Source organism: Oncorhynchus gorbuscha, linkage group LG20 (assembly GCF_021184085.1).
Source record: "Oncorhynchus gorbuscha isolate QuinsamMale2020 ecotype Even-year linkage group LG20, OgorEven_v1.0, whole genome shotgun sequence".
NCBI lineage: Eukaryota > Metazoa > Chordata > Actinopteri > Salmoniformes > Salmonidae > Oncorhynchus > Oncorhynchus gorbuscha.
Genome location: NC_060192.1, coordinates 17,678,638 through 17,705,869, shown reverse-complemented (window position 1 = coordinate 17,705,869; position 27,232 = coordinate 17,678,638). Strand labels below are relative to the sequence as shown.

Genomic DNA, 27,232 nt, shown 5'->3' with positions numbered 1-27,232 from the left:
TGCTACACTTGCATTAACCATTAATCTGCTAACCATGTGTATCTGACCAATAAAATTTGATTTGTTTAGATTTGACAAATGTGAACCATAATGGAAACCCTGTATAATTGAGACAAAAACTATCTACAGTTGAAGTCAGAAGTTTACATACACCTCAGCCAAATACATTTAAACTCAGTTTTTCACAATTCCTGACATTTAATCCTAGTAAGAAATTCCTGTTTTAGGTCAGTTAGGATCACCACTTTATTTTAAGACTGTGAAATGTCAGAATAATACCAGAGAAAAGTATTTATTTCAGCTTTTATTTCTTTCATCACATTCCCAGTGGGTCAGATGTTTAAATACACTCAATTAGTATTTGGTAGCATTGCCTTTAAATTGATTAACTTGGGCCAAACGTTTTGGGTAGCCTTCCACAAGCTTTCCACAATAAATTGGGTGAATTTCGGCCCATTCCTGCTGATAGAGCTGGTGTAACTAAGTCAGGTTTGTAGGCCTCCTTGCTCGCACACACTTTTTCAGTTCTGCTCACAAATGTTCTGTGGGATTGAGATCAGGGCTTTGTGATGGCCACTCCAATACCTTGACTTTGTTGTCCTTAAACCATTTTGCCACAACTTTGGAAGTATGCTTGGGGTCATTGTCCATTTGGAAGACCCATTTGCGACCAAGTTTTAACTTCCTGACCGATGTCTTGAGATGTTGCTTCAATATATCCACATAATTTTCAATTAGCCTATCAGAAGCTTCTAAAGCCATGACGTAATTTTCTGGAATTTTCCGAGCCGTTTAAAGGCACAGTCATCTTAGTGTATGTAAACCTCTGACCCACCGGAATTGTGATACATTGAATTATAAATTAAATAATCTGTCTGTAAACAACTGTTGGAAAGATTACTTGTGTCATGCACGAAGTAGATGTCCTAACCGACTTGCCAAAACTATAGTTTGTTAACAAGAAATTTGTGGAGTGGTTAAAAAATGAGTTTTAATGAGTGTATGTAAACTTCCGACTTTAACTGTATATACAAATTCAATCAAAAATTACGTTAATAAAATATGGTGAAAAAGTATTGTTTCAATTCATGTTTGCCTGGTGGGTGTTTACTGTCATATTCAGTGGAACTAAAACACTTTTCTGCAGGAGGTAGGACAGCCACCGTGGGTGTCATATTTACCTATTAATAGTCCAATTAGAATGTACAAAATATTCATCTTTATGGAGAGATTAAATTTGGCCTTTTACATCAAGTTCCAGATGGCTTTTAGAAACACTGCTTTCATCATAGTGATGGGATGTGCAATGTTTCGTTCCCTAACATATGTCCATGTTGATTGTGTTTGATGATTTCTCTGGGTCTCATCCCTGTTCCTCTGTGCACACCTTCGGGGTTTTTGCTTTTCTCCCTGAGATGTTCCGGTTCTTGATCTCTTCCATCACCCTCCTTTGCCCTGCCCTCTTGATCTGTTCTCCCTTTGGTCTTGCCTTTCTTCTCCTCTCTCTCTCTCTCTCTCTCTCTCTCTCTCTCTCTCTCTCTCTCTCTCTCTCTCTCTCTCTCTCTCTCTCTCTCTCTCTCTCTCTCTCTCTCTCTCTCTGTATGGTTTTCTTTCCCCCCAAGTCCATTCTCAATCTCCTCTTTCTCTCTCATGTTGCTGTCTTCTATCCCCATCATTCAGGCCTCATCTATGTCCGTCTCCCTCTCCCCTGTTTCCCGCCTCCCTCGCCCCCACCTCTCCAATTCTCAGCCCACCCCAATTCTCTTTTTTAGTCTTCTCTCTCTTCTCACCATTCTTTCTCTTCTCTCCATTCTCTCTCGTCACGCTCCCAGAGGCAGCACTGTCATGGCTGTGCCATCCCTGGGTGCAGGCTCAGACTGCCCCTGCAGACTCGCCTTGAAACAACAGTAAATTGAATAAATCACAAAGGGAATCAGAGCTGGGGAGTATTCCCATTTCCCTTCCATTTATCTCCGTCTCTTTCAATCGCTCAGCCTGACATGGACAGTGAGAGAGAAAGGGAGTGGAGAGAGAGAGAAAGAGAGTGGAGAGAGAGAGAGATATTTGGTCTCCCATCCTTTCTCTTCCCCGTGGACTGACTAGAGACTAAAGCAGCAGGGATTTGTAGGCTCTTAAGATTAATGAGAACCACATTTCCCTCATGGATACATCCGCCACCATGAATTTGCATGGCTCTTGTAGATTTGTTTTGTTCCTCTGAAGTCCAAACTTGCAGTGCCTTCGTAAGCTGGCCTCATAACTGTTGCCACTCTAGCCTTGCCTGGTTTCCTAGCAGCAAAACCCACCTGAGTGAATGAGAAAAAGTGTGCCTGGTCTGTTGTATGACATCTCATTTTGAATAGATACATTGTGACTCTGTATCAGCATAACAGTCTGATATGGGAATAATTGGCATAGCCCTGACAGATAAATTGCCTGACAGTCGGATGTCTTGTTAGCCGTGTTACTGTACTTCGCCCTAGCTACCCAGTGTTTTTATGTAGTCGTGGTGGACATTGAATAAGGACAGTTACCGCCATGTCCCCACTGGAGAGTAGAGAGCACTGATCCCCCTGCCATCTTCTTCCTCACTCTCTTTCTGTATCAACGGGTTCCTCACTGATGAGATCTCGAGGGAGGGCTGAGGAAGAGTGGAAATGAGGCAAAGAGGGAGAGAGACAAGGAGGAGGGAAGGAAAAGAGAGGGAGGAGAGCTGGCTGTTTGAGATGTGGAGCGGCCACTTGAAGTAAATCCCCTTCACCTTTCCAGTCTTCTGCACTCCTAGCAGACATATTGAATGTGAGATCCCATTGAGGGCCAGTGTTATGCCAACAAATACTAAATAGAATGCTAACTCCCATGACTGGTTTCTGTTGCCCAACTTTGATCAGGCGGATGCACATATATAGACAAACACGTGTGCAGACAATAGGCTTGGGCGTTATACCGTATACAGTATACCGTATCCCGGTGTATTTGGAAAAAGCCACAGTATTTTTTCAATACCGTCAAAACTGTTTCTTTGAAGTTTTTTAAATAAATGTGAATATTTGTAGCTACTTTTAAGTAAATACCTGCAGTCAACTTGTGCAATACTTAAGAAGATTTTTTTTTTTTAAAGATAGCATTAAAAAAAAGATAGCACTTAATTTCACCTGTCACATAATTATTCATAATGAAGCTTGACGGTGTCTCCAGTCATGTGGTGTTTGTTTAAAAGCTACGTGCTACATGCTCTGTAGTTGTACATATGGTTTGCTAATTTAGTAGCCAGTTAGCTATCTATTTAATTGATTAGCTTCTTCCAAAATCAAGCATTCGCTTGGTAGCAGGAGATAATGCCCTCCTGGACCAAGAGCCTTGCTGGATAATATTTGTTTTGTGCGTGCAGAAAACTGGGAGTAGCATTTTGGACATACTTGTATAGTTTAGGTCACAGACTCTATAAAATGTTTGCAAAGCGCTAGTTAGCATTTAGTTAGCATTCTCTATGAAATTCTACATGTGCTTGTTCGTATTGCTAACCTTCGGATAACAGAGTATCAGTGGGGTTTACCAAACAGCTGCTGTGTGGCCGTAAGGTTGTCTTCTGGTGTTGGGAGGTGTGAGACAAACAAAAAGGTTTAATGGGTTCGCACACAAAAATATGTCCCTTACTTCATTATTCGATGTGTGAGCCCATGAGATCTACTCATGGACTGGGGCACTGCGCAAGTGGCTGTCCAATGCTTCTAAGACACTGTTAACCCACTGTCACTGCAGATAAGGGACTAGGGGAGATAAGGAAGATGCTGAAGGGGAAAATAAGGACACAGAGGCTTTGGCTCATTGAGCTGCAAGTGAGAAGCTAGCTTGGGCATTCAGTGGAGAGAAAGACCCTCGGTCCCAGAAGTGCCTCCAACATTGTCCTAAAGAAAGGAAAGTATAATATGTAAAGTGTCAAGTAAAGGAAATAAGTAAAGTAAACAAATGTATTATTCTGAAAGCCTAGTGCTGTTAGTAGATATTACTTCAGGTACTGTAATCTTTTAAATCCTCCATATTCAGCTATCTGCAATAAGCTACACTATATACATATACAAAAGTATGTGGACACCCCTTCAAATTTGTATGTTCACGGCCATGCAATCTCCATAGACAAACATTGGCAGTAACATCGGCCTTACTGAAGAGCTCAGTGACCTTCAGATGATGCCACCTTTCCAAAAGTTAATTAGTCAAATATCTAGAGCTCCTAGAGCTTCCCCAGGCAACTCTAAGTGCTGTTACTATGAAGTGGATACGTCTAGGAGCAACAACGTCTAAGCCGCGAAGTAGTAGGCCACACAAGCTCACAGATTGGGGCCGCCGAGTCCTGAAGCAGGTAGGGCACAAAAATAATCTGTCATTGGTTGCAACACTCACTACCGAGTTCCAAACTGCCTCTGAAAGCAATGCCAGCACAATAGCTGTTCGTCGGGAGCATCATGAAATGGGTTTCCATGGCTTAGCAGTCGCTCACAAGCCTAACATCACCAAGCACAATGCCAAGCGGCGGTTGGAGTTGTGTAAAGCTCGCTGTCATTGGACTCTGGAGCAGTGAAAACGTATTCTCTGGAGTGATGAATCACACTTCACCATCTGGCAGTCCGACGGGCGTATCTGGGTTTGGCGGATGCCAGGAAACGCTACCTGCCCCAATGCATAGTGCCAACTGTAAAGTTTGGTGGAGAAGGAATAATGGTCTGGGGCAATTTTTCATGGTTCGGCCTAGTCCCCTGAGTTCCAGTGAAAGTAAATCTGAATTTAGGTATCGGCGTCCCGTCAACGGGACAGTACTAAATCATGCAGCGCCTTGTGTCACAATCGTAGATTTTAGAGAAACAACAAATGTTGATACAAAGAAGTGTCTTATATCAGCTGAAAGCTTACATTTTTGTTAATATAACTGCACTGTCCAAGTTACAGTAGCTATTACTGCGACAAAATGCCATGCTATTGTTTGAGGAGAGTTCCTAACAACAAAACACTTTTTACACCGTGATAAATTCACCTCTGAAGGTGAAATGTGTACTTACATTCTGAAATATTGCTCTGATCCAAAGGGTCATCTAAAGGGTCCCTGAGATAACATGGGGTGTCGTTTTGTTAGATAAAATCCTTTTTCACACCCTAAAAAGGTCCATATAGTATGCACTATCGATTTTGTATTTACACTCGTTCAATTTGCAAAGAAAGGAATCTGTGAAAATCTAACCCTGAATGTTGTTTCAACCGGTCAAATCACATTTGTATGTATTCTTCAGAGATCCTAGAACGCAACCAGACTTCACTATATCAATAGGGGTGGAGTATATGCTATAGGACACCATATTTGGTCAGAGAGCGATGCCTTCATGGCACGCCGATAACGCGGGCGGTCTTCACTTGAACAATTGTAACTTTGTCAAGTGTTTGCTTTCAAATGGTACCAATAATATGCATATCCTTGCTTCAGAGCCTGAGCTAAAGGCAGTTAGATTTGGTAAGTCATTTTAGGCGAAAATTGCAAAAAAGTGTGATATCCCTAAGAAGTTTTAACGCACGCTACAGCATATTTTAGACGATTCTGTCCAGGCCCAGTGTGGAAGAACATGACTGACCTGCAAAGAGTCCTGACGTCAACTCCATCGAACACCTTTGGGATGAATTGGAACACCGACTGCGAGTCTAATTGCCCAACATCAGTGCCCGACCTCACTAATGCTCTTATGGCTGAATGAAGCAAGTCCCCGCAGCAATGTTCCAACATCTAGTGTAAGCCTTCCCAGAAGAGTGGAGGCTGTTATAGCAGCAAAGGGGGGACCAACTCCATATTAATGCCCATGATTTTGGAATTAGATGTTGGACAAGCAGGTGTCCACATACCTTTGGTCCTGTAGTATGTCTCATACCTGCATCTCCAACCATTTTCTGCTATGAAGGAAATTAACTTCCAGTTTGGTAGTTCAACTTTTGAAATTACATAATTTTTTCTTGCTGACAACCATTCCTCGCTTTGTGTTTTGTAATTATTAGAAACCTGTTTTGACTGTTGACTTGCTCAATTCAGAGCTTTGCTGTAAATACCAAAAAAAGAAAAAAAAGAACCGCAACTATAAAAGGACAACATGCATCTTTCCCCTAAGTGATATCAATTAGAGTGTATTTGGGTGATATCTTCATACAGAGACAAGAGAGACACACAGAGGCTCAGCACACAGGCATGATTTAAAGCCAATCTCAACAAACATATTGGATTTAGAAGACAATATCAATAGCCAATAGCCAGTCACAGGGTGTGTGTGTGTGTGTGTGTGTGTGTGTGTGTGTGTGTGTGTGTGTGTGTGTGTGTGTGTGTGTGTGTGTGTGTGTGTGTGTGTGTGTGTGTGTGTGTGTGTGTGTGTGTGTGTGTGTGTGTGTGTGTGTGTGTGTGTGTGTGTGTGTGTGTGTGTGTGTGTGTGTGTGTGTGTGTGTGTGTGTGAGAGAGAGAAAGGCAGTTACACAGATAGGGGGAGAGAGAGAGAGCATGATAAAGTATATGGATAGCAGTTGCCGAACACACTAAAGAGACAAACGATTTGTTTGAAGAGGTGCGCCACGGGGCCTCACAGGGCTTATTTGGGATAGCATCTCCGCCTCCCCGATAGAACAAAGTGAACGCCAAGGGGCCATGCAATATGTATGGGCCCAGTTAACCTCCTTCCGTCACACATTCAGGCAGGCAGCCACTCCTCAGTCATGGCAGGTCAGGGCTTAAGTGGCTGCTGCCCACATGGCCCGCCCAGTCTGTTTGTTTTCTGAGCTTAGGCCTGTGGATTAGCCAAGTGAACCGTCGTAGCCCCAATGGGGAATTCTCAGTGCATTTACTGTCTTAGCGTAGCACTCTTGCTAGCTGGCTAGTGCTTCATATGCAGCGTCTCACTGTCATTAGATGAGCCGTCTCATTGAGTCTTCCCAGGCTCATGGAACCCTCCGCTGGTGTTTCTGCATGCCACACTCATACATTATGTGTTCAAGTGGACGTGAAGGAGCCAAGAGTGAGCTGTTCGTTATGTGGTTATATCATTCCTTGTTCAAGATGTGGGCATTAGTAAAGGACATGGTGCATAGTATAGTGTGTTTCACCACTGCTAAGTGGATTTCAAAAGGGCAGAGGGCATACTTGAGTGTACTGCATGTATGGCCACTGTTTAAGATGTGGAGGTTACATAATGTAAAGCATTGGGTAGTAAAAAGCGTAAATGCATTCTCTGTTTATGTTTGCCCATTGTTAAAGAAGCACAAATACACTCATCTAGTGTTAAGAAGGTGATAGACAGTAGCATTAGTTTTGAGCTTTTAAATTCCAACTTTAATGCTGTCTGACTTTTATTTTGCAACTTCTTATTTAGGCACTTTAGTTATTTCTCTCATTGGCATTCCATGAGTGTTCCCGGCAAATATATGCTTGATAATAATTCATGATGTGAGCACACCTGAAAGACATACTGACAGACAGAAAGACAGAGCTGGGGAGGTTGAGAAATGACCCTGTCTGTGGAGTGCGCTTTACCGCTGTGAGCCGGGCCACATCTATCTCCGAACCCCCCCCACCCCCCCCACCCTCTGTCGCTCACTTTAGGCCGCTCCGCTCCTGCACACACTGCACTGCGAGTAAATAGCCCATGTCCAGATGTATCATCGCTCCTCCGAGAGACTCCCAGGTCTACATATCTCACTTTAATTGAACTTTTGATGCATTGCAGGCCATGGGGGAACAGCACTCCGCTTGGTAATGGAGGCTCTAGATAAATGGTCGCCTCCCTCTGTGTTGTTTTGGGGATAGTTTTCGTTTTTTTTTTTGTGCTGAGGAAACAATGGGAAGAATATTCTCTCTCATTTCTTGTCTCGGTGGCTCAAATGGGGCAGAACATGTTTAGATGGGTCATATGAGTCCCCCGAGGGTTTGGAGATTTTCTGCAGAGTAGAAGGAAACGAGCCTGGGCCGCACTGCAACTCCTCACTACATCTCATATTGGTTTTCAAAGGGGGCTATGCAAACAATGCCCATTACCTATTGTAAACTGGAGCGCTCCATTTTGGAAGATTAACTGGAAAGAAATGGGCCCATTTTTTCTTCTCATCTGTAGTCCTTTGTGCTTTGAGTCTATTAAAGCAGCCCGATTCAGCAGTGATACCCACTTTGAAATAGTGCAAAGCTTCTGGGGTATTTTCTTGTTCAGATGTGAATTGCACAACGGCTTCTTCATGCCAAACTTGACAACATTTCAAAAAGGTTATTTCTTCAGGGGTTAAAATGTAATTTAACTTCATCCAGTAAGCATAACACAATTCACTTTGTTTCTTATTCTAGGGGCATAGTGGGCATGAATGCAAATGTATCATCATCAGCATAACTTCCTGTTTCTTCTCCTCTTTCCTATTAGACATGTGCAGAATGTCATTAACCTATTTACCTTATAGCCTATGAGCATGTCACAATAATGCACATTCCTCAAGCTTCATGTTTAACCTATGGAATCACTTTTGCAATTATCACCTTCCTCTCTATCAACCAACGGGTGTAAATCTTGGGATGTATTATAAGTGCATTTTCCCATGTTCTCTTACTTGCTGTTTTTTCAGCAACAGTTTTCAACAACCATCCACCTCCTCACCAGCTATATATAATAACCTTAAGGCCTGTCGTGGGGGGGGGTTATGCCAGCAGTCCCGCATAGGGCTACCTGCCATCACATCACATGGCGCCGAGGATCTTCCCTCGGAGACAAGGCCATTCCCCAAACTATTTTATGAAACGTCATATTGCATTCTGTCTTTGTTGTTCCTTCAGTTAAGTGTGTATTCGATTGAACTAGGACTGAAGTGTTCAACAGTGCGGCAAGGGGCAGCCCATTGAAGGGGGATTCCTGTAGCGATGAAAGGTTGTTGAACTGAGGCAGTCAGAAAGGCAGAGCCCATCTTCTTTTCAACAACCTATTGTACTTATAGGAGGCGGAAATGTACTGAAAACAGTGCACCAAATAAATACCAATGTATCTACTGTGACTAGGCTTTGTAATTTACAGTGCTTGACACAAAATGCATTTTGATTTAGACTGAGTCGAGCGTGAGTCAGCTGTTCAGTCTAAAATACTCTAAATGAATCAAACTTGGCAAACTTGTTTTGTCACCTTCTCTGTTCCAATCAATTGGGGTCCAAAAGTAAAATGGCCTTCCTGATATCAAACTGCCCAGATGTATAGCCCTCAAAGTCACAGTCAGTAATCAAAGTAGATTCAAGGTATTTCATCATATTTATTATATATGCATTCTAAATGCAGCTTTGATGCAAAGCAGTTGTTTTTTCATATACAATATACAAGTATTTTCACAACCCGACTATCATTCAAATGTGTTTGTTTGCTTTACTCTTCCCTGTTTGCATTTACAACATACCAGTGCCTGTTTCTCATGCTTTGTAACCAACCCTCTCTAAGTGTGAAACCTTTTAACAGATCTCACATCTCGTTGTTTTATCCCTCCCACAGCCCTTGACCCCAAGCAGGAGACAGTGGATGCATTGATGCGGCGGTTTAAGGAGAGTTTCCGTACTAACACCACCCCGGAGATCTCCCACTTTCAACACAACGTCACACACAACTCTTCTACAGGACGCAACAGAGGCCCAAGCCACACCAGAGGTAAGACTAAGGCTCATTAGTCACTGTTATGACTTGCCTAGTTAAATAAAGGTTAAATAAATAAATAAAATATTCAGTATGAAAGCCTTTTGTCAATGTACAGAGAGCACATTTCTTTCAAGGTTGACACCCACCATGTACACTATCGTTCTAAAGTTTGGGGTCCCTTAGAAATGTCCTTGTTTTTGAAAGAAAATAACGTTTTTTTTGTCCATTAAAATAACATTAAATTGATCAGAAATACAGTGTAGACATTGTTAATGTAAATTAGCTGGAAATGGAATATTTGTTATGGAATATCTGTAACGATCGTCTTCGGGAGAAAGAGAGGAGGACCAAAGCGCAGCGTGATAAGTGTTCATGATGTAATATTTAATGAAACGAACTGAACACTGAAATATAAAACAATAAAGTGAACGAACGAAAACCGAAACAGTACCGTGTGGACCAAACACTCACACGGACAACAAACACCCACAACCCAAAAGTGAAACCCAGGCTACCTAAGTATGATTCTCAATCGGGGACAACAATTGACAGCTGCCTCTGATCGAGAACCATACTAGGTCGAACTCAAAACCTAACATAGAAAAACAAACATAGACTGCCCACCCCAACTCACGCCCCCTGACCATACTAAAACAAAGACAAAAACAAAGGAACTAATGTCTACATAGGCATACAGCAACCATCACTCCTGTGTTCCAATGGCACATTGTGTTAGCTAATCCAAGTTGATCATTATAAAAGGCTAATTGATCATTAGAAACCCTTTTGCAATTATGTTAGCACAGCTGAAAACTGTTTCCTGATTAAAAAAGCAATAAAACTGGCCTTTAGACAATTGCATTAGCAATTGTGTGTTAAATTACAGGCTCAAAATGGACAGAAACACAAAGACCTTTCTTCTGACCACCTCAGCCTCCAGCAAGCGCTACAGAAAGTTTCAGAACTTCTTGTACAACGTACTGGAAAGACCACGAGGATGGGCATTCATCTACCATGCGTTCATCAAGGGCCTCGCTGTTTGAAATGTCTGTCTATTCTTGTTCTGGTAAATTAATGCTATTCCATGCGGGAAATTGTCATGAAACTGAATATCTCGTGCAACTCCCTTCACAGAACAGCGCAAACTGTCTCTAACCAGAATAGTAAGAGGAGTGTGAGACCCCGGTGCACAATTGAGCAAGAGGACAAGTACATTAGAGTGTCCAGTTTGAGAAACAAACGCCTCACAAGTCTTCAAGTGGCAGCTTCATTAATAGTACCCACAAAACACCAGTCTCAACGTCAACAGTGAAGAGGTGACTCCGGGATGCTGGCCTTCTAGGCAGAGATCAAATATTTTTATACTTTAGAACCGGAACCCCCATCAGAAGCTAGACAGCTAACTAGCTACAAGCTAGTTGGCAGTTAGCCACTGCTAGCGGTCCTCACCGTTATCTCGGACATCAGCCAGCCTCAACCCGGTCAATTCCTGCCAGTCTGCACAGCGCGATATCAACCCAGAGCATATCGGACTGCTTTTTCTCCACCACATCTCTGATTCATACCGCAAGCTCTGAACCATTATACCGGATCATCACAGCTAGCTAGCTGCTATCCGGGTGGCAACTCCTGGCTAAGTCTCTGTCCCGAAGCAAGCACCAGTTACCCTGGAGTTAGCCTCGAGCTAGGCCCATCTCCCAGCTAGCCAAAGAGGTCCACCAGCCAATCCTTGGGCTACAATACCTCTTTTGCCAATTGGCCTGGCCTGGACCCTTTACTAGCGACACGGAGCCCCGCCGATCCATCATGACTAGTCTGCCGACGTAACTGTCCGAGGTGGTATATAATATATAATGTACAAGTAAAGTTATAAAGTTAAAGTTAGTTAGTTATGCTGATGATAATTTGGCTTGTTATTCTAGTATGCTGTATCCCTTTACTTTCTGGAGGCTTGTGTGTGTGATGCAGCGTCTCACTACAATGTCTAGATTGTAGTCACATCCATGACCTCAGTCCTCAGGACCATAAATTCAGACCTTGGCCATTTCCATGCACTCAAATCGTATATGACAGTAAAAGACCCATCAATTTGACATTACCCACTACTGGAAGAGACTGAGTGTCCACTGTGGAAATGAGACACTAACCTTGGACAGCTTACCCCGTGCCCTTGACTACACACTTCATCACCCCCTCACACCGCCTGCTCTATATGCTAAGTAATGTAGCGTATTACACAGAGCCTAGCTGTGAGATCCTGTAGAGCAGGCCCTAACAATTACCAATGTAACTAACAGGAAGGCTATGTCTTTGTGTTTGAAAAAAGTGTTTTTAGATTTTCTGTTAAGCCACAAGTTAGAAATTTTTGTCATTGAAAGACCCAGAGCGAATAGCCCAGGAATTAGCTTTGTCAGTGAATGTCGGCTCTGTGGAATCAAATCCTTTCAGTGGTCCAACTTTCAAATTCTAAAGAGTCTCAGTGCAAGTCGCTGGCAGGAGATTTCCTCCCTGTGACTCGGAGAGAAAATAAACTATTTTCGAGACCTACAGTTGAAATAGTTTTTCTCAGCACAAAGAGGGACCCAATCCAGGATAACAAACATGCTAATTGGACTAGCGCTTTTACGTAAGGGAAACTCGAGAGAGGGAAAGGGAAAGGGAGTTCGACGGCTAGGCTCTGAGATTAGGCCACGCAAGGAAATGAATGCGCAGTCAAATTATACACAAGATGGAGAAGGCAGGAACTGGGAATGCACGAGACTAGAGGGAGGCTATGACAGACTTTTCGATTTCATATGGGCTGGCTTGAAACAGCGTTTTATGCCGTAAATGAGTTCCCTTTCCTGCCGTCTCTCCAGATTTCCACGAGCCCCACTGAACATTTGTTCTACATGGATGCCAGTTTTTAAACAGATTAAGTGTGAGTGCAGCTGTGAAGTTCTCTTTATTTCCCCCGTTGTTGTTGTTGCTGATTACTTTTGCATTGTAATGAGAGGCCATGGCGGAGACAGGCCCTTTGGCACGGTGGCACAGTGGCACGAGGCCCCATGCTGCGCAGGGGCGTCTCAGTGACACCAGACAGGCAAGGGGGCTGAGAACACCATCTGTGTAGTTTATTAAGAGTCTTGCTGATGAGTGAAACTAATGATAGGGGCATACATTTCTTAGATTTAGATTGTGGGGAGAACTGAGTGGGAACGGTTCTAGTTGTGGAATCCATGTGTTCAAGTAGTTATGTTTCCATTCTTCTTTGTGAGTACGCTTGTGTTTGAGAAAGAGAACGACGGTGTAGAGAGCGACTGAGTAGCGAGTGAGAGAGCGACAGAGTAGAGAAAGCGATAGAGACTGCTGTACCCCACTTAAGCACCAAAGACAGTGTCTCTGCTATTATGGAATAGAGTCTGAAAAGAGAGACACTATTAGAGATTATGAGGGAATCAAGTCTGCGTGAGAACAAGTTGGTCAAGTTTCTCCGGAGCAGGCGGTCTGTTATAATGTCCTGTTTGGTTCAGTGAGACTCAACAAATAGAGCGCTGTCCTTGGTGGTGAAATGGAGAGAAGTGCTCCCTCTACTCTCCCACTACTCTCTCTCTCTCTTCTTTATTCTATTATCTTTCTACATGTCAAACACACACAAACACACACACAAACTACATCAGCACGCAAGACACAAATCTCTCCCCTTCAAGTTCAGATTTTCATATTTCATTGTTGTCTCTATTTCACCATGCAGTTTTTGAGGGCTCCAAGATTGGGCTAGTTAACATTCTGCCCAAGCCACCATTCAAAGACACTTTGAAGTCTTTTCACAATTAAGTTTAGCCTCAAATTGAGTTCCTGGTTTATGTATTCTGACCCCACTGTATGTGCGTACACCTTTGTGCACTGCGTTTCCCACTGTAATAATGTTTGATGTGCTACTTAGGAGCTATGGAACTGTTTTGATGTGTCAGAACTCATATTTGGCCCACTATGACAGCCTAACCTTGTTTCTATTATCCCACTTATCTGATATAAATTGATGCTTTGAAGTTACAGATGAAAGTCTTCAGTATTGTATCTGTCTCTACTCAGTAGATTCCCTAAATTAAGAAACAGGATGGGGACAGAAAATGTGTTGGCTGAATTAGCAAGGCCTGTTACTTACCCTGACCTGTGTGTGTGTGTGTGTGTGTGTGTGTGTGTGTGTGTGTGTGTGTGTGTGTGTGTGTGTGTGTGTGTGTGTGTGTGTGTGTGTGTGTGTGTGTGTGTGTGTGTGTGTGTGTGTGTGTGTGTGTGTGTGTGTGTGTGTGTGTGTGTGTGTGTGTGTGTGTGTGTGTGTGTGTGTGTGTGTGTGTGTGTGTGTGTGTGTGTGTGTTTCAGCCCCCTTCAATCTTCCCTCTAGATAGAACACCATGATTGCAGCCCTGACCCTAATCCTTAGGTTATCTATAACAGGCCAGGTGATCTACAGCCAGAAAACAATGTGTGTGTGTGTGTGTGTGTGTGTGTATGCTTGTTTGCATGCATGTGTGCATCAGTGGCACTCAGTGCCGTTTATGATGAGGAAGGACAATATGATTTTTAATGAGCATGGTCTTATTTCTATTACAGCATGTTGGATGACTGACATTCATATTCCATTCACCAACTTTCCCTATACCCATCATGAGGTTGCTACAACCTAGCCTATGAATGAAAGACCAGTGAATAGTTTGGACACACCTAGTCATTCAAGGGTTTATCTTTAGTTTTACTATTTTCTACATTGTATAATAATAGTGAAGACATCAAAACTATGAAATAACACAAAGTGTAATTTTAGATGATTAATTTGCCTTGATGACAGCTTTGCACACTCTTTTGGCATTCACTCAACCAGCTTGAGGTAGTCACTTGGAATGAATTTAAATGAACAGGTGCCTTGTTAAAAGTTAATTTGTGGAATTGATTTCCTTCGCAATGCCTTTGAGCCAATCAGTTGTGTTGTGACAAGGTAGGGTGGAACACAGAAGATAGCCCTATTTGGTAAAAGACCAAGTCCATATTATGGCAAGAACAGCTCAAATAAGCAAAGAGAAATGAGAATCCATCATTACTTTAAGACATGAAGGTCAGTCAATCCGGAACATTTGAAGAACTTTGAAAGATTCTTCAAATGCAGTTGCAAAAACTATCAAGTGCTATGATGAAACTGGCTCTCATGAGGACCGCCACAGGAAAGGAAGACCAGAGGATAACTGCATTGGAAACTGCACTGGCGTTAACTGCACCTCTCAGGGGTGTGTACGGGAGGCGAAGTCAGGTGCAGGAGAGCAGAGTGTAATAAACAGGCGCACTTTAATTCTGGTCCAAAAATGACAGCACATAAGAACAATAACGTGCCAAAAACACGGAACATAGCAAAAGTATAACTCCTGACAAAATCCACATAACAATAAACAATTGCACACAAAGACATGATGGGGAACAGAGGACTAACAGTAATTATGCAATGAAAACCAGGTGTGTAATGGAACAAGACAAAACAAATGGATATATGAGAAATGGAGCGGCGATGGCTAGAAGGCCGGTGACGTCGATCGCCGAACGCCGCCGAACAAGGAGAGGAGCCGACATCGGTGGAAGTTGTGACAGCACCTCAGATGGCAGCCCAAATAAATGCTTCACAGATTTCAAGTAACAGACACATCTCAACATCAACTGTTCGGAGGTAGACTGTGTGAATCAGGCCTTCATGGTCGAATTGCTTTCAAAGAAACCACTACTAAAGGACACCAATAAGATGAAGAGACTTGTTTGGGCCAAGAAACACGAGTAATGGACATTAGACTGGTGGAAATCTGTTTGCGATTTTTGGTTCCAGCCGCTGTGCCTTTGAAGATGCAGATTTTGGTTTGCTCTTAGTGGAACTATCATTTGTTTTTCAAGTGGACAATGACCCAACACGCCTCCAGGCTGTGTAAGGGCTATTTGACCAAGAAGGAGATTGATGGAGTGCTGCATAAGTTGACCTGGCCTCCACAATCACCCGACCTCAACCCAATTGAGATGGTTTAGGATTAGTTGGACCGCAGAGTGAAGGAAATGCAAACAACAAGTGCTCAGCATATGTGGGAACTCCTTCAAGACTGTTGGAAAAGCATTCCAGGTGAAGCTGATTGAGATCATTTCAAGGGTGTGCAAAGCTGTCAAGGCAAAGGGTGGACTCTTTGAAGAATCTCAAGTATAAAATATATTTTGATTTGTTTAAAACTTTTTTGGTTACTACATGATTTCATATGCATTTTTTCATAGTTTTTATGTCTTCACTATTATTCTACAATGTAGAAAATAGTACAAATAAAGAAAATCCCAGGCCTCCCGGGTGGTGCAGTGGTCTAGGGCACTGCATTGCAGTGCTAGCTGTGCCACCAGAGACTCTTAGGTTAGGGAGGGTTTGGCCGGTTAGGGATATCCTTGTCTCATCGAGGCACTAGCGACCCCTGTGGCGGGCAGGACGCTTTGCGCGCTAACCAGGTTGCCAGGTGCATGGTGTTTCCTCCAACACATTGTTGCGGCTGGCTTGAATGAGTATGTGTGTCCGAAATTTTAACTGTTATTGTAGGTGCACACAGGTCGAGTAAAACATTTGCGATGAAAGACAGTGACACATGGACAGACAGTGACACATTCAATACCGCCTTGCACACTCTTGCCTGCATCTAGCTTATCTAGGGGGTAGTCGTCAGTCCAACAGTTGCGAACGAGAGTTTCTATTGGACAAATTCTGTTTTTTTTTATCCCTGGTTCATTTGCTTACGTTAAAGAAACATTTTTCAACAGAATACCACCCAGAATTAATCCCAGAATTACAATCCTGATCATGTTTGAGCCTGGTGTTTGAGTAATTAAACTAGCCAGCTGCATTTGCTAGCTAAGTAAGAGAAACTGAAAGTGAAAAAAATCTCTCTGTCTTGCTGCTCCTTAATTTTTGAAGAAATTAATTTGTTGAGAGCTGTTCAACTATTGTCTTTCTCTCTTTTTGAATCAACTACTCACCACATGTTATGCACAGCAGTGCTAGCTAGCTGTAGCTTATGCTTTCAGTACTATATTCAGTCTCTGATCCTTTGATTGGGTAAACAACATGTCAGTTCATGCTGCAAAAACTGGCATGTTGTTTAACTCTGGAAGTTGTCATAATTACTGTGTAAGTCTATGGAAGAGGGTGAGAACCAAGAGCATCCTAGGTTTTGTATTGAAGTCAATGTACCAAGAGGAGGACGGAAGCTAGCTTTCCTCCGGCTACACCATTGTGCTACCCTACAGAGTGCTGTTGAGGCGACTATAGACTTTCATTGCAAAACAGTGTGTTTTAGTTAATTATTTGGCGACAAGTGAATACATTTAGTAGTTTAACATACAAAGTGTAACTTTTTCAATGTTTTACCATTTACATTTTTATGAAATTCACTGAGGAGTATGGTCCTCCCCTTCCTCCTCGCAGGAGTCTCCACTGGTGTGCATACTCCTTCCAGGATATTACATCAATGGACTCATGCTTAACTGAAAGTCGAGCAACGTGTTTCTAACCATCAATGTAATTACTGCACAATCTGACACTGACCGTTTCTCCAGACCAGATGAACATGATTGCTACTCATCATATGTCATGCATCTCATGTGTCAGCCTGACTGCGTAGCCCTACAACAGTTATTCATGTGCCATATATTCTGTCTCACTGGTTGATAATCTTACAGGAATAGGATTCAATTGACACCTCCTGGTCTTAGGCGTGAAACATCCATTTTAGATGGCCCTAACAACCCATGGTGTCCCCAGCCTCACTGTCAATCGCACAGGGTGGATGGAGGCAATCATAGGGGAGGTGCAACAATTACCCAAGATGGAGGAATGAAACCCTGTGTGGCTGGTGTTAATAGCCCAAAGGAGCCATGGTGCTAAGGGTTCTGAATTTGAGCCCCCTTTTCAGCCAGTCATCAGTCATACCTTATGGGATCGCATTTACCAAGTACTCTTTCCCTGTCCCAGCCATTTGCCGATTACACCCGGAGTGCTTTGTGTGCCATTTATATGCTCATTAGTCTAAACGATCCATTAATCAAAATGGAATATGTGAATAAACATCCAGGGGGGATAGAGGTAGACAGTAAGGCCACTTGGGTGGGAGTGGTGACCATTAAAACCCCCACCTGTTCCAATATTTTACCCTGACCTGTGTCACAGATATATGAGGACATTAATTTGGGCTGTGGGTGCTTATATTGTGATGCTGTCAGCAATTTCTTCATGGCACTGCAATTTTTGTTTTGAAAGCCTTCAGGTTCCATAAACTCAGAGATGATTGGAATCTGTTTGATTGTTGTACTGTAAAATGCAACTGTGCTGCCACCTGTTTGCCAGTTTCAAAATCAAATATCAAATGGTTGGATATTTAATTGGATGCAGATAGGGTAGAGAGAACAAAGAAGTGATTCACACAGATACACATCGACGTACCTTGGACCAGTATTGGACCGAATGTAGATTTGTCTTCCCTGAGCTCAATTCTGCATGCGTGAGGAGAGAGGGGCACCCGCCTGGGGGATCTAGGGCTGGTCAGTGATCAGTGGAGCCACTGAAGAGGTGCTTCTTCCTGATGTGCACTTGGCTAGAAGTGGGCTGCCTGTGGCACTATGGCATGGGCGTCTGGCACTCCCACTACTCTCTCACCCCGCTTGGACTTCATTCCAACTGATCAGCCCGCCATGATTTCCTGCCAAGCCCAGACTGCAAACAAAAGCCAGTTAGAATGAAGCATGGTGGAATATAATATAGCGCTGCTGCCCACACACATTTATTTAGCTAGAATACTGTATATATTAAAAACATTCTATTCATTCAATTTTCTAGACTAGGTCTATATTAACTTTTATCGCACGTCCAAATTAACATCATGACGTTTTCAATTCAACAAGCTTTGAGAATGTGTTATCGCAGGTAAATCACCCGGTTCACTGTTATTACAATGAAATATCAAGATCAAGCATAAGACTTCTTAGTAATCAACAATTCAGTCTTATTCACCTCAGTCCTACCACACTAGAAAGCATGTTTATCAGCAAACTTCACTCTGGAATCACCATTGTAGACTAGTTGAAGTAGCCTTGGAGTCTATAACTAGCAGCGTGTTGTGTTTTTAATCTGGCCCCCGTTATAGCTTCTGAAAGGACATGTACTGTATATCTGTCTCCATAGTATTACCATCACTGTCTTGGATTGCAGGCTTTACTATTAGATAACACTATTGACTATGCCTAATATCGAGAGCTAGTGCTCCTCCAGAAACATTAGAAATCTCAATCTCAGAGGTCATTTCTGCTAGGATTTCTGTCAAACAGGCAGTTTGAAGCATCACACTTTAGCAACTTGCTCCATCACCATCTGCGATCAGGGATGTAGTGGAGGGGAAACACACATAAAAAGGTGTTTATGCACCTCTTTTTGAAATAGTGTTTACTCACCTTTTTATTTAGTTCATTATCGTTTACCCCCTTATTGCGTTCCCAGCGTTGATCAATGCTCAGAACGCTAATATTCTTGATCTGAGCTCTAATCGTACCTGCCTCTCTGAGAACGAGTGGAATCATGACTCAGATCCGCTCATTATGTTCTCCTACTCACCCCAGATTTGCCTTGTTAGTTCTCATTCATTCACCACTCTGTCCAACAGCGAACTCCTCCCACGGCTACGGCCGAGACACCCCCCCCCCCCACCACACACACAAAAAAGCTTCTGGGAGAATTAGTCTACAACTGGTAAATAGTCGCTGATATTTCAGTCAGGTGGCTAGCTAGCTTTACAGAGATTAGTGAGCCAGACAGTGATGAGCAGACAGTGTTGAGGCTGAGGCAGGCTGCGATGCAGGAGGCAGAGAAGACCGAGAGAGGGACAAAGCAAGCAGATGGAGAGGCCATCCAAGGACAGTAAAGCAAAACCAACACTTAAAAAAGACAATTAGTGCAATTAAACAATACAGTTCTTAAAGTTCTAATATCACATGGTTTATATCGCTGGTTGTTCATCTTATCTCGATCGCCCACTCGAGTTTATAGTTTACCCCTCTTTTTTCACCCCTACATCACTGTCTGTCATATTTATTGACATGAGGATAGAGACAAGTACACAAACAGGTTTTAAAGAGGATTCTTTTTTAACTTTTTTTATTTCACCTTTTTTAACCAGGTAGGCCAGTTGAGAACAAGTTCTCATTTACAACTGCGACCTGGCCAAGATAAAGCAAAGCAGTGCGACACAAACAGCAACACAGAGTTACACATGGAATAAACAACCGTACAGTCAATAACACAATAGAAAAAAAGAAAGTCTATATACACCGTGTGCAAATGGCGTGAGGAGATAGGCCATAGTAGCAAGTAATAGGTGTTGTTATCGTGACCAGTGAGCTGAGATAAGGCGAAGCTTTACCTAGCATAGACTTATAGATGACCTGGAGCCAGTGGGTCTGGCGACGAATATGTAGCGAGGGCCAGCCGATTAGAGTATACAGGTCGCAGTGGTGGGTGGTATATGGGGCTTTGGTGACAAAACGGATGGCACTGTGATAGACTGCATCCGGTTTGCTGAGTAGATTGTTGAAGGCTATTTTGAAAATGACATCGCCGAAGTCGAGGATCGGTAGGATAGTCAGTTTTACTAGAGTATGTTTGGCGGCATGAGTGAAGGAGGCTTTGTTGTGAAATAGAAAGCTGATTCTGGATTTAATTTTGGATTGGAGATGTTTAATATGAGTCTGGAAGGAGAGTTTTCAGTCTAGCCAGACACCTAGGTATTTGTAGTTGTCCACATATTCTAAGTAAGAACCGTCCAGAGTAGTGATACTAGTCGAGCGGGCGGATGCAGGCAGCTATCGGTTGAAAAGCATGCATTTAGTTTTACCTGCATTTAAGAGCAGTTGGAGGCCACGGAAGGAGTGTTGTATGGCATTGAAATTCGTTTGGAGATTGGTTAACACAGTGTCCAAAGAAGGGCCAGATGTATACAGAATGGTGATTTCTGCATAGAGGTGGATCAGGGAATCACCTGCAGCAAGAGCGACATCATTGATATATACAGAGAAAAGAGTCGGCCCGAGAATTGAACCTTGTGGCACCCCCATAGAGAATGCCAGAGGTCCGGACAACAGGCCCTCCGATTTGACACACTAAACTCTATGAGAAGTAGTTGGTGAACCAGGCGAGGCAGTCATTTGGGGACAACAAGGCTGTTGAGTCTGCTGATAAGAATACTGTGATTGACAGACTCGAAAGCCTTGGCCAGGTCGATGAAGACGGCTGCACAGTACAATCTTTTATCGATGGCGTTATGGTATAATTTAGTACCTTGAGCATGGTGCACCCGTGACCAGCTCGGAAACCGGATTGCACAGCCGGAGAAGGTACGGTGGGATTCGAAATGGTTAGTGATCTCTTTATTTTCTTGGCTTTCGAAGACTTTAGAAAGGCAGAGCAGGATGGATATAGGTCTATAACAGTTTGGGTCTAGAGTGTCACCCCCTTTGAAGAGGGGTATGACTGCGGCAGCTTTACAATCTTTAGGGATCTGGGATGATACGAAAGAGAGGTTAAACAGACTGGTAATAGGGGTTGCAACAATGGCGGCGGATAATTTTAGAAAGAGAGGGTCCAGATTGACTTGCCCAGCTGATTGTTACGGGTCTAGGTTTTGCAGCTCCTTCAGAACATCTGCTATCTGGATTTGAGTGAAGGAGAAGCTGGAGAGGCTTGGGAAAGTAGCTGTGGGGGGAGCTGTTGTGGGGTAGCCAGGAGAAAAGCATGGCCAGCCGTAGAGAAATGGTTATTCAAATTATCAATTATCGTGGATTTATCGGTGGTGACAGTGTTACCAAGCCTCAGTGCAGTGGACTACTGGGAGGAGGTGCTCTTGTTCTCCATGGACTTTACAATGTCCCAAAAATGTTTGGAGTTAAAGCTACAGGATGCACATTTTTGTTTGAAAAAGCTAGCCTTTGCTTTCCTGACTTCCCTGAACAGTTGCATATCGCGGGGACTATTCGATGCTATTGCAGTCTGCCACAGGATGTTTTTGCGCTGGTCGAGGGCAGTCAGGTCTGGAGTGAACCAAGGGCTAAATCTGTTCGTAGTTCTACATTTTTTGAATGGGGCATGCTTATTTATGATGGCGAGGAAATTACTTTCCTGACGGGATGAGGTCAATATCCTTCCAGGATACCCGGGCCAGGTCGATTAGAATGGCCTGCTCGCAGAAGTGTTTTAGGGAGCATTTGGCAGTGATGAGGGGTGGTCGTTTGACCGCGTACCCATAGCGTGTAACGTCGTTCGTCTGTTGAATGAAGAGAGTCAGACCGATATGCAGCGTGTAGGTTATTCATGACTTTAATGAAAATAATCACGGTACATGGAATAACTGAAATACGAAAACAACAAACGGAATGTGAAACCTATTACAGCCTATCTGGTGACTACAACACAGAGACAGGAACAAACACCCACAAATTACAACGCGAAAGTAAGGCTGTCTAAATACGGTTCTCGATCAGAGACAACGACAAGCACCTGACTCTGATTGAGAATCGCCCCAGGCAGCCAAGCCTAACTAGACACACCTCTAATCATACACAATCCCAATTACTACAAACCCCAATACGAAACACAACATATAAACCCATGTCACACCCTAGCCTACCCAAACATATACCAAAAACACAAAATACAATGACCAAGGCGTGACAGAACCTCCCCCCTAAGGTGCGGACTCCCGGACGCACCTCAAAAGCATAGGGAGGGTCCGGGTGGGTGTCTGTCCATGGTGGCGGTTCTGGCTCGGGACGTGGATCCCACTCCATAAATGTCCTAGTTCCTCCCCTTCGCGTCCTGGGATAATCCACCTTCTCCGCCGACCATGGCCTAATAGTCCTCACCCTGATCCCCTTATAACTGAGGGGCAGCTCGGGACAGAGGGGCAGCCCGGGACAGCGGGGCAGCTCGGGACAGAGGGACATCTCAGGACAGAGGGGCAGCCCGGGACTGAGGGGCAGCCCGGGACTGAGGGGCAGCTCGGGACAGTGGGGCAGCTCGGGACAGAGGGGCAACTCGGGACAGAGGGGCAGCTCGGGACAGAGGGGCAGCTCAGGACAGAGGGGCAGCCCGGGACAGAGGGGCAGCCCGGGACCGAAGCAACCCGGTACTGAGGGGAAGCCCGGTACTGAGAGGCAGCCCAGTACTGAGAGGAATCCTGGCTGACTGGTGACGCTGGGCCAACTGGCGGCGCTGGGCAGACTGGGAGCACTGGCCGCGCTGGGCAGACTTGGAGCACTGGCCGCGCTGGGCAGACTGGGAGCGCTGGCGGCGCTGGGCAGACTGGGAGCACTGGCGGAGCTGGGCAGACTGGGAGCACTGGCAGAGCTGGGCACACTGGGAGCACTGGGCAGCCTGGGAGCACTGGGCAGACTGGGAGCACTGGGCAGACTAGGAGCACTGGGCAGACTGGGAGCACTGGCCGCGCTGGGCCGACTGGGAGCACTGGCCGCGCTGGGCCGACTGGGAGCAATGGCGGCGCTGGGCAGACTGGAGACTCCGGCAGCGCAGGAGAGGAGAAAGGCTCTGGCTGTGCTAAACAGGCGGGAGACTCCGGCAGGGCAGGAGAGGAGAAAGGCTCTGGCTGTGCTAAACAGGCGGGAGACTCCGGCAGCGCAGGAGAGGAGAAAGGCTCTGGCTGTGCTAAATAGGCGGGAGACTCCGGCAGGGCAGGAGAGCAGAAAGGCTCTGGCTGTGCTAAACAGACGGGAGACTCCGGCAGCGCAGGAGAGGAGAAAAGCTCTAGCTGCGCTGAACAGGCGAGGCGCACTGGAGGCCTGGTGCGTGGTGCTGGAACTGGTGGTACTGGATCTAGGACACGCACAGGAAGCCTGGTGCGGGGAGCTGCTACCGGAGGACTGGTGTGTAGAGGTGGCTCTGGATAGACCGGACCGTGCAGGCGCACTGGAGCTCTTGAGCACCGAGCCTGCCCAAGCTTACCTGGCTCGATGCCCACTCTAGCCCGGCCAATAGGAAGGGCTGGTATGTGCCGCAGCTGGCTCTGCACCCGCACTGGAAACACCGTGCGCTCCATAGCATAACACGGTGCCTGCCCGGTCTCTCTAGCCCAACGGTGAGCACAGGGAGTATGCGCAGGTCTTCTACCTGGCATAACTATTCTCCCTTCTAGCCACCCCCCAATAAATTTTTTGGGGTGACTTTCCGGTTTCCAACCGCGTCGCCGTGCTGCCTCCTCATACCTGCGCCTCTCCGCTTTAGCTGCTTCTATTTCCTCCTTGGGACGGCGATATTCTCCCGGATGCGCCCAGGGTCCTTTTCCGTCTAATTCCTCCTCCCATGTCCAAATCTCCAAATGGTGCAGCCTTTCCCACTGCAACTGCTCTTCACGATTAACAGGGAGAGTAGGCTCAGGTCTGACTCCTGACTCAGCCACTCTCTCTCTGCGCTATCCCCCGTTACTTTCGGTTTTCGCTCTGTATAGCCGTGCTTTCCTTTTCGACTCCATACGTCTATAGCCCTCTTCGCATTGCTGTAGGGAATCCCAGGCGGGCTCCTGCACTGGCTCTGGGTCGGCCGCCCACCTGTCGATTTCTTCCCACGTAGTATACTCCATGCTTCTGCTGTCCATAACGTCCTCCTTTAGATCCTGCCAGTTCACACGCTGCTCGGTCTGTGAGTGGTGGGTGTTTCTGTAACGTCGTTCGTCTGTTGAATGAAGAGAGTCAGACCGATATGCAGCGTGTAGGTTATTCATGACTTTAATGAAAATAATCGCGGTACATGAAATAACTGAAATACAAAAACAACAAACGGAACGTGAAACCTATTACAGCCTATCTGGTGACTACAACACAGAGACAGGAACAAACACCCACAAATTACAACGCGAAAGTCAGGCTGTCTAAATACGGTTCTCAATCACAGACAACGACAAGCACCTGACTCTGATTGAGAATCGCCCCAGGCAGCCAAGCCTAACTAGACACACCCCTAATCATACACAATCCCAATTACTACAAACCCCAATACGAAACACAACATATAAACCCATGTCACACCCTGGCTTACCCAAGCATATACCAAAAACACAAAATACAATGACCAAGGCGTGACATAGCGGATGCAGGCAATGAGGCGGTGATCTCTGAGATCCAGATTGAAAACAGCAGAGGTGTATTTGGAGGGCAAGTTCGTCAGGATAATATCAATGAGGGTGCCCATGTTTACGGATTTTGGGTTGTACCTGGTGGGATCCTTGATAATTTGTGTGAGGGCGTCTAGCTTAAATTGTAGGACTGCCGGGATGTTAAGCATATCCCAGTTTAGGTCACCTAACAGAACGAACTCTGAAGATAGATAGGGGGCAATCAATTCACATATGGTGTCCAGGGCACAGCTGGGAGCTGAGGCGGGTCTATAACAGGTGGAAACAGTGAGAGATTTATTTCTGGAGAGACTAATTTTTAATATTAGAAGCTCAAACTGTTTGGCAAAAGACTTGGAAAGTATGACAGAACTTTGCAAGCTATCTCTGCAATAGATTGCAACCCCCCCCTCCCTTTGGCAGTTCTATCTTGACGGAAAATGTTGTAGTTGGGGATGGAAACCTCAGGATTTTTGGTGGTCTTCCTAAGCCAGGATTCAGACACGGCAAGGACATCAGGGTTGGCGTAGTGTGCTAAAGAAGTGAGCAAAACAATATTTTCTCTTAGTCTTCATGTTTTTACATCCATTCAGAATAATAGTTCCTCAATATATTTTTACAATCTTTCCAGCTCTCTCCCTTTCGACCACTTAGCGTGAAAGGGAAAAATGGCATGCTCTGATCCAGTGGAAACATAAAATTGGCCTACCTGATTACTTTTTATCAGTGCTTGACTTGAAATAGGTTCTGGTACTCATTTTGGATGCTGGTATTGTTTATATTTAGGTGCAGGAGTTCCACAATACTTATGAACTAATATTATAAGAGGAACAGGAGCTTTTGGCATTCCACATGAGAAAGGTTGCCGACTCCTCATGTAGCTTATTATTGGCAACTTCAGCGAAAGTCAGTAGGAGCAGGAGAAGGATGGTCGGGGCAGGTTACGACTTTTTCTTCTTCTCGCTATCAAGATCTCTGGCTCCTGGACAGTCTGTGGTGCAGCGTGGCGTTGGTGGATAGAGCGAGACATGATGTCACAGATGTAATCAATTGGATTCAGGTCTGGGGAACGGGCGGGCCCAGTCCATAGCATCAATGCCTTCCTCTTGCAGGAACTGCTGACACACTCCAGCCACATGAGGTCCAGCATTGTCTTGCATTAGAAGGAACCCAGGGCCAACCGCACCAGCATATGGTCTCACAAGGGGTCTGATGATCTCAGTACCTAATGGCAGTCAGGCTACCTCTGGCGAGCACATGGAGGGCTGTGCGGCCCCCCAAAGAAATGCCACCCCACACCATGACTGACCCACCGCCAAACCGTGCTGGAGGATGTTGCCTGCAGCAGAACTTTCTCCATGGCGTCTCCAGACTCTGTCACGTCTGTCACATGTGCTCAGTGTGAACCTGTTTTCATCTGGCGAATTTGCCAATCTTGTTGTTCTCTGGCAAATGCCAAACGTCCTGCACGGTGTTGGGCTGTAACCACAACCCGCACCTGTGGACCTCATACCACCCTCATGGAGTCTGTTTCTGATCGTTTGAGCAGACACATGCACATTTGTGGCCTGCTGGAGGTAATTTTGCAGGGCTCTGGCAGTGCTCCTCCTGCTCCTCCTTGCACAAAGGCGAAGGTAGCGGTCCTGCTGCTGGGTTGTTACCCTCCTACGGCCTCCTTCACGTCTCCTGATGTACTGGCCTGTCTCCTGGTAGCGCCTCCATGCTCTGGACACTACGCTGACAGACATAGCAAACCTTCTTGCTACAGCTCGCATTGATGTACAACCCACTTGTGTGAAAGCACCGCCATCATTCAAAAGTGACCAAAACATCAGCCAGGAAGCATAGGAACTGAGAAGTGGTCTGTGGTCACCACCTGCAGAACCAGTCCTTTATTGGGGGTGTCTTGCTAATTGCCTATAATTTCCACCTGTTGTCTATTCCATTTGCACAACAGCATGTGAAATTTATTGTCAATCAGTGTTGCTTCCTAAGTGGACAGTTTGATTTCACAGAAGTGTGATTGACTTGGAGTTACGTTGTGTTGTTTAAGTGTTTCCTTTATTTTTTTGAGCAGTGTATTTAAGATAGTAATTGGTTGACCATATAGTGACCCAGTTATCAAAATAAATCTCCCCCCCGGATCAGATATGTTTTTGTCAATTATGAATGGAACATTCTTATGGATAAGTATGGCTGTACTGTTTGATTTCAAAGATGAGAAATACACCTGTCCCACCCAAGCTCTGCGGAGTTTGGCATGTTCGGCATCACAGAGGTGTGTCTCTTGTAATAGCGCTGTGTCTGCTTTTTCCTTTTTTAGAGCACATAGAATCCTTTTCCATTTTATTGCAT

At 44.8% G+C, this 27,232-nt stretch overlaps 1 protein-coding gene across 2 annotated transcripts in view; it reads left to right on the top strand.

The window, feature by feature from the left end:
* Positions 1–27,232, top strand: part of LOC124007025 (astrotactin-2-like) — a 528,751-nt gene that overhangs the window by 156,895 nt on the left and 344,624 nt on the right. For both annotated transcript variants that reach the window (XM_046317271.1, XM_046317272.1), the window contains one exon: positions 9,531–9,683. In XM_046317271.1, coding sequence (XP_046173227.1) covers positions 9,531–9,683 — 153 coding nt within the window. The remainder of the gene's footprint in view (positions 1–9,530; positions 9,684–27,232) is intronic.